Source organism: Sminthopsis crassicaudata, chromosome 2 (assembly GCF_048593235.1).
Source record: "Sminthopsis crassicaudata isolate SCR6 chromosome 2, ASM4859323v1, whole genome shotgun sequence".
NCBI classification, from domain to species: domain Eukaryota; kingdom Metazoa; phylum Chordata; class Mammalia; order Dasyuromorphia; family Dasyuridae; genus Sminthopsis; species Sminthopsis crassicaudata.
The window spans coordinates 597953308-597968222 of record NC_133618.1 but is presented as its reverse complement, the minus strand read 5'-3'; the positions used below and the strand labels follow the sequence as shown (position 1 = coordinate 597968222).

Sequence of the window (14915 nt, the reverse complement as noted above, 5' to 3'; positions counted from 1 at the left end):
TATTTAAATATATTTTATATTTATGTAATAAATATATGTTTGTTTATTTAGAACTTCAGGGGGTAGAAAAATAAAGTTATGATCAAATGAAGGAATAAGTGGTTATGTCCTGTATCACAGTCAAGAGTGACAAGAAAAGGGTCTCCCCTTTCTTACCCAGTTACCACTTTAAATGATGTGGTTGTAATAAAATTTCTTGCTAACAAATCTTGTTTAATAGACTTTAGGAAAATAATAAATTTTTTATGGACTTTGTTTATATCCATGATGTTCTATTTCTAATTATTAGGGGTAATCATGACTTATCTACAGTTAGCTAAATAGTTATTTCTAACTACATATATTGCTAGATGTAATGGTTATTTTGGGGAAATGAAAGTACTTGATAATTTACTCTCCTGAATATATATTATCACATTTAAGCAGTGGCTATTTTTGAAAGGAATTCTACAGCCTAACCATTCATTTACAAAGCAGCGAGAAAACCAAGTTAAGAAAGTTATAATTCATCAAATTTATAGTGATCTCAGCTTTTAGATATCAGAACACACTATTCACAGGCAGCAGTTAGATTTGGGTCTTTCATAAATTAAGTGGGTTTTTAAAGGGGTTAGAGATTTTTAAAGTCAGGATTATTTTTTTAACATATATGCTTTTTTCCCCCTATTGCAGCTCTTTCCATAGATCTGCTTTAGAGTATAGACTAGGATTTCTAATTTAAATATGAATCATATGGCACACCCATATCCAAAATAAACAATCCACTTCTTATTTAAAAATGAATGCCACACAGAATAAAAAAAAAAAAACAAGGATCAAAATGGTTTCAGTTCCTGTTCTTTGGTGACAAATACATCAGGTACAAAGATATCTGCAAAAGCAAAATGGCAGTTTTTTATTCATTCTATGTCAAAGCTGATCATGCAGGATGAGTGAAGGTTAAGAGCAAAGTTTTAAGCCTTTTCTATGTTTGCCCCCAAAACGTATATGCCTTTTTTAAAAAACACTGTTTGCTAGAACATGTACGATATGACAAGAGCATAAAGCTGCTTTGGCTTCTTTGTACAAGACATGAGAAAACTAATGCTATTCACAGGATGTTGGCTTAGACGGGATTCCAGTAATATTTCAGGAATCTTCTTAGAGAAAATATAAACTCAAGCAGAGATAAGAAAGGAAAAATCCAAACACAAGAAAAGGAAACTAATATTAGAAGCAACAGAGCACTATGCTACAATCAAGATAAGATAGCCAATTTCTTAGTTGTCTGAAAAATTGAAAAGACACCATGAATAATACCATTAAATTAATACAATAAAATATAAGATATCTCACAGTAAAAACAACTGACCTAAAAAACAGATTGAAAAGAAAAAAATTAAGAATTACTGGACTATTTAAAAGCCATCACCAACAAGAATCTAGACATTTCAAGAAATCTTAAAACTGTCCAAATCTCTTAGAACCAAAGGACAATGAACAGAGAAAGGATCTAATCACTTCCGAAAGGTCAAAATAAACACTCCTAGGAACATTATAGCTAGAATCCACAACTTTCCACTCAAATAAAAATAAAACAAACTGCAGGTAGTAAGAAATAAAGAACTCAAGTCCTGATAAGTCACAGTAAGGATCACACACATTTTTACTACTGCAAAGGAAAAGAAAGTCTAGTACACATCCTAGGAGCCAAGAATAATTTACCGAGTAAAATTAGTATAATACTATGAAGGGGGGAGGGGAAGAAATGGGCATTAACAGAGGACTTACAAGCATTCCTGAAGAAAAGATCAGAACTGCACAGAAACCTTGAACTTCAAACACAGAAATCAAGAGGAACAGAACAAAGTAAAGATAAGCAATTATAAAGAACTAAAAGAAAACTGCTTACATCCTAAATTGGAGGGATGATATATGTGTCCTCCCTGAATCCTACCTTTATCAAGGGGTCTTGAAGAAAATTAATTAGAAGAGGAAGTAACTGTTATGTCTGGATAATCTTTTAAGAAAATGGGAGGGGAAAATAATACATTAATTTGACATAGGAACAAAGGAAGAAGGTTAGGAAAGTTATTTCACATAGTAAGAGTGTGCAAATAAAGTTTATATTAGTAGAAGTGGTGGAGGGAGTGGCTGATATTTGAACTTCACTGGTATCTGAATGGATCAAAAGAAGGAAGAATGTTAAAACATACAAGTGAGTAAAGAAACACATTGCACTCAAAAGGAAAATAGGAGGGAAAGGGACAAAAGATCAATTAGAGGGAGAATAAGTTAGAAGAAGAATCAGTCTTTATGAAAAACTATAAAAAAGGATAGATAAAAAGATAGTTACTAACAACAGGATGATAGACTACAAGAGTCCTGAGAGTGACAGCACTCCTTGGACTATTTATCCTATTTCCCCCAGCCACAATCTGGGGAAGCAAATACTTATGAAGCAGCTGTCACCTATTCCCACCAATTCACAACCAAATAACACTGTGAGGGCAAGAAAGCAAATTCAATAAAGCAGAAAGACATTCTAAGGGAGAGGTAAGAGGCAGCAAGTGCCAGGCAGAATTAAACCACCACAAAGTCAAGAGCATCTGGAATAGAAATACTTCCAGTCCAAAAATAAATGGACCAACATCAGACATTGATGGGATTTTATCAGTGGAAATGACATTAAAAGAGAGGCATCCTTACTCTTTCCATCTGATTTGCATTTATAATCTTCCACATGTACTATCTCCCCATTTGAACAGGAGCTCTCATAAAGCAGATCCCTGTCTGGCTTTTCTATGTGTATTCCCAATGTTTAAAAGCACAGTGCTTTGTACTGTGTGTAATAAGTAGTGTAGAAACATGTGTATAGAATTAAGAGTTTAAGAAATGTTTCATTCATCTTGCCCATTATTCATTCATTCATTCACTCATTCATATAAGCCTTTTCCAACAGCATTTAAACAAGAAATAGGGAACCTTTGGCCTGCAGGCCATTTATAAGGCCTATGAAATCAAATGCATAATCAATAGAAGATAGTGAACTGAAAAGTTAGGTACAACTTCCCAGTGCTTGAACTCTGTAAGTTGATAAAGTTGTGGGGCTCACAAATAATATTATAAATATCCAAATGGCCCTTGCCAAAAAAAAAAAAAAAAAAAAAAAAAGAAAGAAAGAGGTTATCTACCCTATTGAAACAAAAAAATCACCAATAAAAGCTAACTGACTGAATTAAATAAAATAAAAAATGTCATTATTTTGCATTAAATATGGTTTATTTGGTGTCAATATTTTATTAAACAGCACTATTTCTCATCACAAGAATGAAAAAACCACTAAATGTTTGTCAACTAAAGACATATGATGATTTTTACTTAGGAAAAAAAAAGTTCCTAAAAATAAATTTAAATAACAGTAATAATGTAATAAAGCTAAGAAAATTCTCAACAGTACAATGTGTCATGAACAAGCAAGCAATCAGAGCTTATTTATTAATAAGAATTTTAGTTAAGATTTTTGTATTTTTAAGTCAACATTTATAATGAACTATTTATTAAATGACAATGGAAAGAGTAGTAGATATGGAGTCAGAAAGGCCAAGTACAAATTCTAATTCTAACCTGAACTTAATTTCAATCACCTAAACTTTAAAATAAGAAGATGGCCTAGCCCCTCCAACTCTAGACTTCTGATCCCACAATTAGAGCATATTATTTACTACTGAAGATCATTCAATATGGTTAAAAAGAGCTTATCTTCTTCCCCCCCCATTTCAGTTTTTTCCCCAAAGTCTCCATTTTTTGGTGTGATTTTAACTCTAAAAAATTCAACTGCCCCCAAAAAAATATACTCACTTGACTTCACACGAGTGAATACTTAATTCCTTGTGCAATAGACCACTGGTAAGATGGTATACCAATACAGACCCATTACTTGTGCCTAAAAACATGATGAAAACAAAAAAAAATTAATTGCCTTTAACTTCAGTTCCAAATAAAAGATTTTTCTTTTTCTACATTTAACTGCTTTATAACTTTTCACATCACCCCCACTATTCCAAATTTTACTACAGAGAAAATGTTCTCTTTTTTTTGTCTGAAAACAAAAGTGGAACTTAGCTGAAGTACTTAAAGAGTACTACAAGAGCTGGGTCTCAATGAAGTTTTAAAATATTAATTCAAAGTATATCAAGATCTTATACTGATTCAAAAGCTTTAAGCTTTTAAAAAAATTCCCATTTTGCTATTTGGTTCTAGTCTTTCTGCATTTATTTTATGTTGTCCTCTAGGAAAATTTTCGCATTTGTCCAAACAGTCATAACATAATTCTGCAGGTAATTATTGCAAAGATTAAAATTTTAAAATGAATTCATAACAAATAATAAGCCTTAAAGCTTTGGTCACAGTAAATTTCCTAATATTTTATTAAGAAATGGCTAAGTGCCACATTTAACATGTATGGGACTGCCTATCATCTAGGGGAAGGGGTAGAGGGAAGGAGGGGAAAATTCGGAACAGAAGTGAGTACAAGGGATAATGCTGTAAAAAAATTACCCATGCACATATACTGTCCAAAAAATTATAATTATAAAATAATAAAAAAAAAGAAAATAGTTAAGTGTGACTAGTAGGCCACTATTGGTGATCTTTGAGAGTTCATTGAGAATGAGAGAAAAGCCAAAGAACTTTATAAGGATAAATACTGTTCTGACTGCCCCCAATTCTAATCTGTCTCTTTAATCTGGCTGTCTACTTTTACATTTCACTTTCTTCCCTGCACTTTATCACCTAATTACCCCCAACCTAGCTGCTATTCCTCCAAATCCTGACATCATGCCTTTGACTGAAATGATTCTCTTCCCTTTTGTGCCTCAGCTTCCTTTACTACTCACTCAAAGTTCACTCTGTAGAAGGCTTTTCCTCATCCTAGCTGCTAAAATCTTACCCATGAGATTCTCATCCCTCTATATCAGATTGTATCTGGTATGCGCATTGTTATTTGCATGTTGTCTTATCCATTAGACTATGAGTCCTTGAAGACAGGGACAAAGTTTTTGCCTTTCTTTCCATCCATAGCACTTAGCATACTATCTGACACATATAGTAAGCGAATAATAACTACTTGTTGCCTGACTCATGATCTAGCTGTTTCTCTACTGATTTCAAGTCTCCCCAAAAGTCAACCCATCAAGGTACCAAACATATCATGTCTTCCTTTCATAGAAAAAACTTATTAAAAAAAGCTATATATCTGTCACCTTTGCTCTACCATTTGCAATTTGGTTTCCATTCTCATCATTCAAAAGATGTTATTAACTCTGGACTGAGCAGACACACACTGTCTATGTAAGTTTTTCTTGATGGATTGTTAGCTCCTTAACAGAAGAGATCATCATTTTTCTTGGCATCTCTTATGCCCAACAAAGTGCCTAGGAAGGTGCTTAATAAATTGTTCTCTTCCCTTCAATAAAGGGAAGAGATTTTATTCTAAGAACTATAAATCAATGAACCTGATTTGGATTTCTGGCAACATTTTTGAGTTCATCATTAAAGGGATGATTAATAAACAGTTGAAAAAAGAGGTAGCAATCATAAAAGTATGATGTCTTTATCAATAACAGATTATATGAGATAATAATGCCTATATCATAACATCTATCATTATATATTACTTACTATGTGCTAAGAACTGATACATACTAAATTCATTTAAAAGAGATTCAGGGTTTTAGAGTACTGCAACCTAGATATGAGTCAACAGTAATGCATGATTGCCAAAAAAAAAACTTAATGAGTTTTTAGGTGGCATTAAGTGGCACTGAAACCATGATTAAAAAGATAAAAAGTCCTGCTATCCTCACCAGATCACATCTAGAGTACTGTGTTCAATTCTAGTTGCCAATTTTTTAGAAAGGGCATTAATAATCTAAAGATCGCTGGGATGATAAAGGGCCAAGATCATGGCATTTAAGTATTACTTCAACAAGGTAGAATAGTAGAGATGACTTAGTCTTAATATAAGATAGGTTTTTTCAAGTACTTAAAAGGTTTTCACACAGAAAAAGGAATAGATTTGCACTGTTTGCCGCATTGATCAGAAAAGGGAAGAATAAGTAAAAGATTTAGATTTGATGTTAGCGAAAGCTAAGCAATGAGAACTATGCAAAAGTGAAACTGGCTGCATTGGAAGAGCAATGGATTCCCCTCCACCAAATGTTTTCAAGCAAAAGCTTGATGACTATTTGTTGGATGTATAATGAAGCATATCCTACGAGTAAAAACGCTATGTACTTGCAAAAATTTAGCTCTCTTGTTGAATCTATGAAGTACCATGGTAAAATCATTGCAGTGACATAAATAATTTTTCTTACTTATTTTTCTCATGAAATCAATATAGTATTATAATATAAACTCAATATAAATCATACATATATATCTTTAAAATTTTTAAAGCATAGAATGTTATATATTAGCATTTGTAACATAGGTATGTTGTATGGCTTCAAGACATAAAATAAAATTATAATCACTGAACACTGAAAATGAGCATCACAGAAAACAACAGAGAACATAATGGGTCTGAGAAGATTAGCATATAACCAAGAAAAACTTCAAAGAAAATAAGCAAAAAAAAAAAGTCATCAATAGAACACAAAAAAGGAAGAGATGAAATAGTGAGGGAAAGAACAGGCAGGGAGATCATCAGGGTGCTCCACTATTATCTTCACAATGTCAAGAAAAAAGGAAGAAAGTCTCTAGTACTTTGACACCAAACATATATCTGCAATGTGTAAATGCCCTATAGCCAATTTATGATAGAACATGTATAAAAGGTATACACAATGGTGTGCATGTGTTGTAATCTGTATAGATGGAAGGAACATCTAAACTTGAGTAGATCACAAATCTATTTGAACACTGGGCTAGTACTATGATAAAGTAATTCCTAACTTCCAATACTGAAAAAAGAATGCTGACCTTTTTAAAATTTCAGTTAAAAAATGAAACACATATTCAAATGAGTTCAAGGCTTTAATGACATACGTGGTATATATGTATATATGTATAGAGATACACATACATATATAAATATAGGATGGGTGGTGTGTCTTGATGTGTGTGTGTGTCAAAAGTCCCAGAATAGTTTCATAAGTTATTAAATAGATGACTTCTAACTGTTCTCTTAAATGAATTTAATAAAACAAAATAATTTGGGCCATGTTTTAAAGGATTTATTCTTTTGGTTTGTTGTTATAAATAATTTTGCTTGTTGTCAATAAATAATTTTATATCTCATGGCACTCAAATACAATAAAATTCATTTTAAAATAAAAGTCTCCAACTCCAACTGAGTTATTATATTTTTCTATGAAAAAATGCTGAGTTTACAAATCACAGAATTTCTCTTATAACTAACTTTTGATACATATTTGAAAATAACTTTTTACATATTAGTGTAAAATCTTAAAATTCAAGTCACTTTGAGAAGATAAAATCTAGTAGAGACTAGAATATAGCAAGAAGATTGAAATGTTAATATAATTGAACTGACCAGTAAACCATAAACTAATGATTAATAAATGTGGTCAGAATCACATTTTAAGGAATTTCACAAATTCATATCTGAGTAAGCCTGCAGCCAACTAAAAGCATGCTTAAAAAAAGTTTACATTTTCATACAAATTCAATAGTTTTAAATTTTATATGCATAATAGAAACACTTCACTCTCAGGTTATTATAAGAAATTAAAAATGTATTACATAATATTCTAGCATTGGGAGAAAATAACCTAGCAATCCCTAGCAAGAAATCACGGTTGTGTATACTATTTTCACAAATACTCAGAAAATTAAAGATGTCAAGGGATTCTTATCATTAGTCTCCAAACAGAAGACTTAAAGTTACATACTTTTATGGGATAAGAAAAGGGACAGGAGAAGGAGGCAAAGTTGAGAAATAAAAAAACAAATAGAACTGAAGCATTTAAAACAAGTCATTTTATTTTGTTCGTTCTATCCCCAGTTTCTTGCTATTTAAAATACCTCATATATATATATACTTTTCCCTACAGAAAATAAAGGATTTTTAGCATCTAAACAGAAGGAGCAAATAGTAAAAGTAAAGGCAGCAATCAAGCTAAACTCTCCTAACATTTTAAAAAATATCTCCTCAAGTCAAGTTCTGGAGAAGAGTTAACAATAGGTCAAAGTGAAACATTAATTGGCCTAAGACACTTCAGGAGCAGAAGCCAGCCCATGTGCACCAGCTGTGGGCTCTGGAAATTATTACTACAGCAGCAGCTTCTGTAGACAGAAAAGGGATCCAACAGTAGTCAGAAGAGATCCTAGAGGACCTTTTCCTGGCACTACCTGTAGGTGGTGCTGATTGACCACACTGCTACCCACAGCAGTTCTGGGTCACAGTACCAGGGGAGAGGAGTACTTGTGGTCAGTCACAAGGGGTTAAGGCCCTGGTCACAGCTCTAAAGCAGAGAGGAGTCCCCTATCTGTGGCTACAAAAGAGCAAGGGATGTGGTCAATTTCAGGGCCAAGATGAATTCAAGTGCTTGAGCCTGCAGGGGAGCAAGGGCCCATCCTGGGTTAAGTGCCACAGGCACAGACTAGCAAAGCAATGAATACCCCCTGATCATTCCACCTTAGAAGTATTGAGAACTTGCAGAACCCCCAGAATTAGGTTGGAAAATAGTAGCACAAAAAAGCCTAAAGATTGGGATAGTGCCTCCTTACAGCCAGGTGAAAAGAGACAGACTTTAACATAAATTTCAAAAGTCAAAGTCAAAGAAACAGGGCTAGAAAAATGAGGAAATAACAAAAAGAATGTGACTACAAAAAGTTGGAACAGTGGCAAAGAAGATTAGAAGAAGACAACATTGTGAAACCAGATAAAACCAAAGCTTTAAAAAAAATGCTAACTGGACCCAACATCAGCAAGAATTTTTGGAAGAGTGAAAGAGTTAAGAATGGTGGAGAAAAAACAGAAAAAAAGAATGAGAATGATGCAAGAAAAATATTAAAAGAGAATTAATAGCTTAGTAAAAGAGACAAAAAAAAAACTTTAAAAAGCATAACAAGTAAAATGGAAAAAGAAACAAAAAAATCACTGACGAAAAGAACTCCTTAAAGCTGACTGAAGAAAAAAAAAATTTTAATTGGGCAAATGGTACCTAATGACTCTATATCAAGAAATAATAAAACAAAATCAAAAAAATGAAAAAAAAAGAAAAAAAAGAAAATGGGAAACACCTCATTGTAATTACAAATGATTGAGAAACCAGAGATCAAAGAGAGATTCTTTAAGAATTATTGCTCTCCCTGAAACCATGATGATATTTCAAGAAATTATAAAAGAAAATTGTCCTAAGATCTTAGATTCAAAGGGTCAAATATCAAATATCTACTGATCATTTCTTGAAAAAGATCTCAAAAGGAAAACTACTGTTAATACTTATAGCCAAATTCTAAAGCTCTCAGATCAATAAGAAAATGTTGCAAACAGTCAGGAAAAAACTATTTAAATACTGTAGAATCAATCAGGATCACAGATTTAGCAGTTTCACTTTAAAGTTTCAAAATGCTTAGAATGATATTCTGAAAGGGAAAGAATCTAGGATTGCAAACAAGAAATAACCTATTCAGTAAAGTATAATACTTCATGGGAAAAAACAACTGACATTTAATGAAATGGAGAACTCTGAAACATTCCTAATGAAAAGCCCAGAACTGAACAAAAATATGACAAGATTCAAGAGTATAATAATATGAGCACAAAGCAATAACCCTATAAGATTCAATAAAGTTTAACTGTTTGCATTCCAATATGGTAAGATGATACATGTAACTCCTTTTTGAAACTGTGATATTTAGTTGTTTTTTTCAGTTGTGTCCATGACTTTATGGCTTCTTTGTGATTCCATTTGTGGCTTTCTTGACAAGAATACTAGCTATAGTTTGCTTTTTTTTCTTTTCTATATCATTTTATAGATAAGGAAACTGAGGTAAAGGAGAGAATAGGGAAATTTTTTTTCACCTAAAAGCAGCTTGCAAAGAAGACTTTTTAGAGTAAAGAGGGAAATGTAAGGTAGAGAAAGTAAAGTTTTAAGAATCTTATTCTCATTAGAATTAATTCAAAGACAAAAAACATACACACACACACACACTCATAGATAGACAGATATAGAAATCTATCTTACCTAACAGATGAATAAAAAGCAAAGGACATAAGAAATATGGGGTGGGTGATGAAGATAGGATGGAGGAAAATGAATGAACAGTTAGTAATCTTAATGTGAATGACCTCATCCATAAAACAGAAGTATATAGCAATATGATTAGAAACCACAATCAAAAAATGTGTTGTTCATAAGAAACAAACTTGTAACAGAGAGATATACACAGAGTTAAAATAAGGGGCTAAGGCAAAATCTGTTATGCTTCATCTGAAGTAAAAAGACAAGGATAACAATCATGATCTTGAAAAAAAAAGATAAGAAAAGAAAAAATAAAACTAAAAGAGACAATCAGGAAAACTACATTTTGATGAAAGTATTATAGAAAATGAAAATAATATCAAAAAATGTTCCAGCAAATTTTTCTGATAAAGACTTTAATTCTCAAATATATAGAAAACTAAGTAAAAATAAGAACTATTCTCCAAATGAAATATGGACAAAGGATATCTATATTGAGTTTTCAGAATGAGAAATCAAAACTTTATAGTAATAAGAAAAAATGCTCTAAATTGTTATTGATCAAAGAAACATAAATTAAAGTAATCCTAAGACATTACCTCACACCTATTAAAAATGAAAAATGCAAAAATAAGTACACTACTAAACTGTTAATACACTTCTAAACTGATCCAATCACTCTGGAGAACAATTTGGAACTATGCCCAAAGGGCTCTAAAACTATGCATACTGACTCATCAATATAACTACTAAGTCTGTTTCCCAAAGAAATTTTTAAAAAGGATAAAAAAAAAAAAAGGAAAATCACACACACACACACAAAGTGTTCACAATTTATTTTTTGTGATGGCAAAGAATTAGAAATTGAGGGGATGCTCATGAATTGGTGAATAGTTGAACAAGTTATAATATGATTGCAATGGAGTACTATTACACTATAAGAAATAACAAATTAGGGTAATTTCGGAAAAAACAAACAAACAAACATGGGAAAGCCTAGATCAGAGGTGAAGAACATCCAGCCTGTGGGCCATACAAGGCTTGTGAAATCACTTGGTCAGACCCTGCCAAGTCACATAGGTACAACAATCTCCTCTTGCTTGAATTCCTTAGGTTGATAATTTCATATGGCCTATAAATGATGTTATAAATGACTCGTAATAGAAAAAAGGTTCTCTACCTCTGGCCTAGATGAACTGATACAAAGTGAAGTAAGAAGAACTAGGAGATTATTGTGCAATCACAGCAATATTGTAATGATAACCAACTGTGAAAGTTTTGGCTATGCTGATGATAAACTGATCCAATACAATTCCAAATGACTCATGATTTAAAAAAATGCAAAACAAACGAACAAAAAAAAAACTACCTCCAGAGAGAGAATTGATGAACGCTCTGTGTGCAAAGTGAAGTATAATGTTCTAGCTTTTTTTTCTTTTTGCTTTTTCTTTATGATGTCTAATATAGAAATGTGTTTTGCATGATTTTACATATATAATTAATCAATATCATTCTCCTTGCCTTCTTAGGGGGTGGGGGATGGATGGGAGGAATTTAAATCAAAATTTAAAATGAATGTAAAAATAAATTATATTTTAAAATTTTAATTATAAATTATAAAAAAATTTTAAGCATATTCCACATATATTATATAATTTGGAAGTGTTCTCAAGAAAAATTTAGTCATATACTTACCAACAGCAAGCAGTGGCTGATACTGTTTTATATTCTTTGTGGTAAGTGGTGGGCACATACGGATAGCAAACTGAGGCAAAGGAAGCCCTGAAAGAAGTCCGGTAAGCAGAAATTTCAAATGTACTTCCTGCAAGGTGGGACCTCTTAGGTGCTCTTCTCCAGCAATTGTGCTTTGCCCTGATTTACAATCAAAACAAAAGCCCATTAATTATAAGCATTTCTGACCTAAAAAAAAAAAATTAACTTGCCAATAAAATAAATTTTATGTTCCAGAAAGAAAATGGTATTCTACAAAGGTAGAATTTAGAATATTCAAAAGGCATGTAGGGTCTTAAGAGATTCTACACAAAGGACCTATTTACTGCTTGCCTACATGGTAGCCTCAAAGGATGCATAACTATAAGATATTTATAGTACTGCCAACTAGAATCCATCAGCATCCCCTATAATCCCTCCAGGATTCAAATTCTTGCTTTATGACTCCCCTGGTCAAGTTACTTTTAATATTTAATAAATGAATGGGTTAATCTGATAATTTTTAATGTCCCTCCCAGCATTGTCCCTTTTCATGACCACAAGGTTATGTCTCCTGGCAAGGACTGAGGGCAGACTGATAGTACTGCTACAGCTAACTACTATCAGTTCATATCTAAAGCCTATGTTTAGAACAATTTAGAAAAGAAATATTTGACAGGTTAGTTAAGAAAAATCAGCAGAGTAAAGAATTTCAAGATCGCAAGAAGATCAAATGAAGGAATTGGGAATATTTAGTCTAAAGAGCAATAAAGAAAGGTATCAGTGAAAAAAATTAGAAATTGGGATAAAATAATAAATGGTATGAGAAATATAGCTGGGATAAGCACTAGTTTTTGTAAAGCTAATTACTATGTGAACTTCAATCTATTCAACTGATAAAAGCAGATCCAAATGAAAACACTCATTTTAGTCCTTGTATGTCCAAGTGTCAAGGATCTGTTATTTTATGTTTCTTGCACTATTTACAATTTAAAATTTTACAATGAGACATTTCTTTATATAATACACTAAAGATATTGCTGTTATTTGAGTCTTAAAATATACCAGTTTAAGTACATTATAAATATTTCAATTATCCAGATAACCAAAACATCAAAAAATAAAACTAAGTTTAAAAAAGAAAACCCTTCCCCAACAACTGTGGGAAGTTAAAAAAAATTATTTTTACATGTTTAAAGTAACATATAATAAATGATTATCACAAATTACTCCTGTATCAAAACCAGAGATCAACTAAAAAAACAAACAATAACAACAACCACCAAAAAAAAAAAAAAGAGAGAGAGAGAGAGAGATGCTGACAATTTGGCAATTTAGTTAAAGAGTGACCTATACATAAAATATGAAAAAAAAAAATCTCTAACTCAAACCTGAGAATCAGAAAATAGAGAATATATTGTGAAAGCCATTCTGTATATAACGTAGGTATTCCCAGCATTGAATCTAACTTTTTAATACTAGGGAACTTTCCTCTATTCTCCCTGCATTAAAGGATTTGCACTTAAACATATCATGGTGGTTTACATTTTGATGGTCTTTACTGAATGAGTATAAATCAGTCCAATGCTTTTAACTAAATAACAAAAAAAAATGCTTTCCATTATCAGAGTACACATTACAGTGCAAATTAAAGGTTTAATTAAGAGTTATAATTAAAATGTTTTAAAGTAACAAAGCCTTTCTTAATTAATGCTTTTAAATAAATTGTATTGTCAAGAACTGCTAAATAAACTGCACTGTTTTGTGCTTTAAAAATTGTTTTTGTTTTAATACCTAAGTCTTATAAATGTTTACATGAAAAAAACTAACCTGCTACATCATGACTGTGGGTTTATGATATATAGATTCATTCATTCATTCATTCATTCATTTGGAAAGGACAATTTTCTCTGAAAAAAATTGATTTGTGTAATATTCAATTCAACATTTATCAAGCAGATATCCTGAATAAAGTACCATGTTAAGGAACTAAAATCTAGCAGGATACAAAAATCTTATATTAAAATAAATTACAAAAATATCTAAATAATGTAATCAGGGCACAAGAAATAAAAGTTTTTATTGAGGTCTGAAAAAAAGTAACCTCTGGCTGTGGATGAATTTTTGATAGGCAGTTAAATAGAGGTATGATCAATTCGTCTCACCCACATGAAAGTGTAAAGGCAAGAAGGCGCAAGGTATGTGGTGAATGTGAAGCTGAATAAATTTTACTGCAGCTTGACTTTCATAAGTGGAATAGGAAGAGGCAAGGAGAAAAATCTATGTTAGATCCAGATCCTGGGAAGCCTTAAAGGAAGGCTAACAAGTAATGGATTTGTTTGTTAAGGATGATACATTAAAGGCTTTTGAATGCAAACATGACCTTAGTGCTTGAGCTCAGAAAGATTATCTGGGATGGAAAAAAGTGGTAGGGAGAACAATTAGAACATTATTGTGATAGGCTAACCATGAGATTAAAGTGGGGTTGAACTGAGGAAGTGGCAATAGAGTGGAGGGAAGAGAGAAGATATCCACAGCAGAGATCAAATCATCAAGAACTGGGAATTTAACTCAGTGTAAGGTTTGAGGGAGGGGGAGAAGAACCAAAGATATATCCAAAGCTTCTGGTCTAGCAATTTAGAAAAAAGTGCAATTAGGGTAACAATAACTGATCACTAATACAAACAGAAATGACAGGATGAGGTTTTGGGGCTAGTTGTGATTCTTTACACAATTCCAAATATAACTAAATATATATGGATAATAATAATGGACTATAAATATTAAATTAAGGAAAAAATATAAATATAATGAATAAAGATTCCTAAATATTCACAGCTTATAAGGGGGCAAAAAATATTAGCACATTAACTTTACTATACTTGCAGTTGGGAGCCTTCCAATAAAGTATATAACTATCTAATATATACAAAATTAAGTTTGCAGATTAAAAAGAATTTTCATATTGTTACCCAGAAACCAACTAAAAATGTTTTTTTCTTTCTCCTAAAA

The 14915-nt window shown here is 31.8% G+C and overlaps 1 protein-coding gene across 1 annotated transcript in view; it reads right to left on the bottom strand.

Moving 5' to 3' along the window:
* WDR11 (WD repeat domain 11) overlaps positions 1–14915 on the bottom strand; it is a 74845-nt gene that overhangs the window by 45687 nt on the left and 14243 nt on the right. The window contains exons 10-11 of the mRNA XM_074295739.1: positions 11889–12065; positions 3841–3925 (exon numbers count right to left, since the gene is read on the bottom strand). Of these exons, the coding sequence (XP_074151840.1) occupies positions 3841–3925; positions 11889–12065 (262 nt within the window). The remainder of the gene's footprint in view (positions 1–3840; positions 3926–11888; positions 12066–14915) is intronic.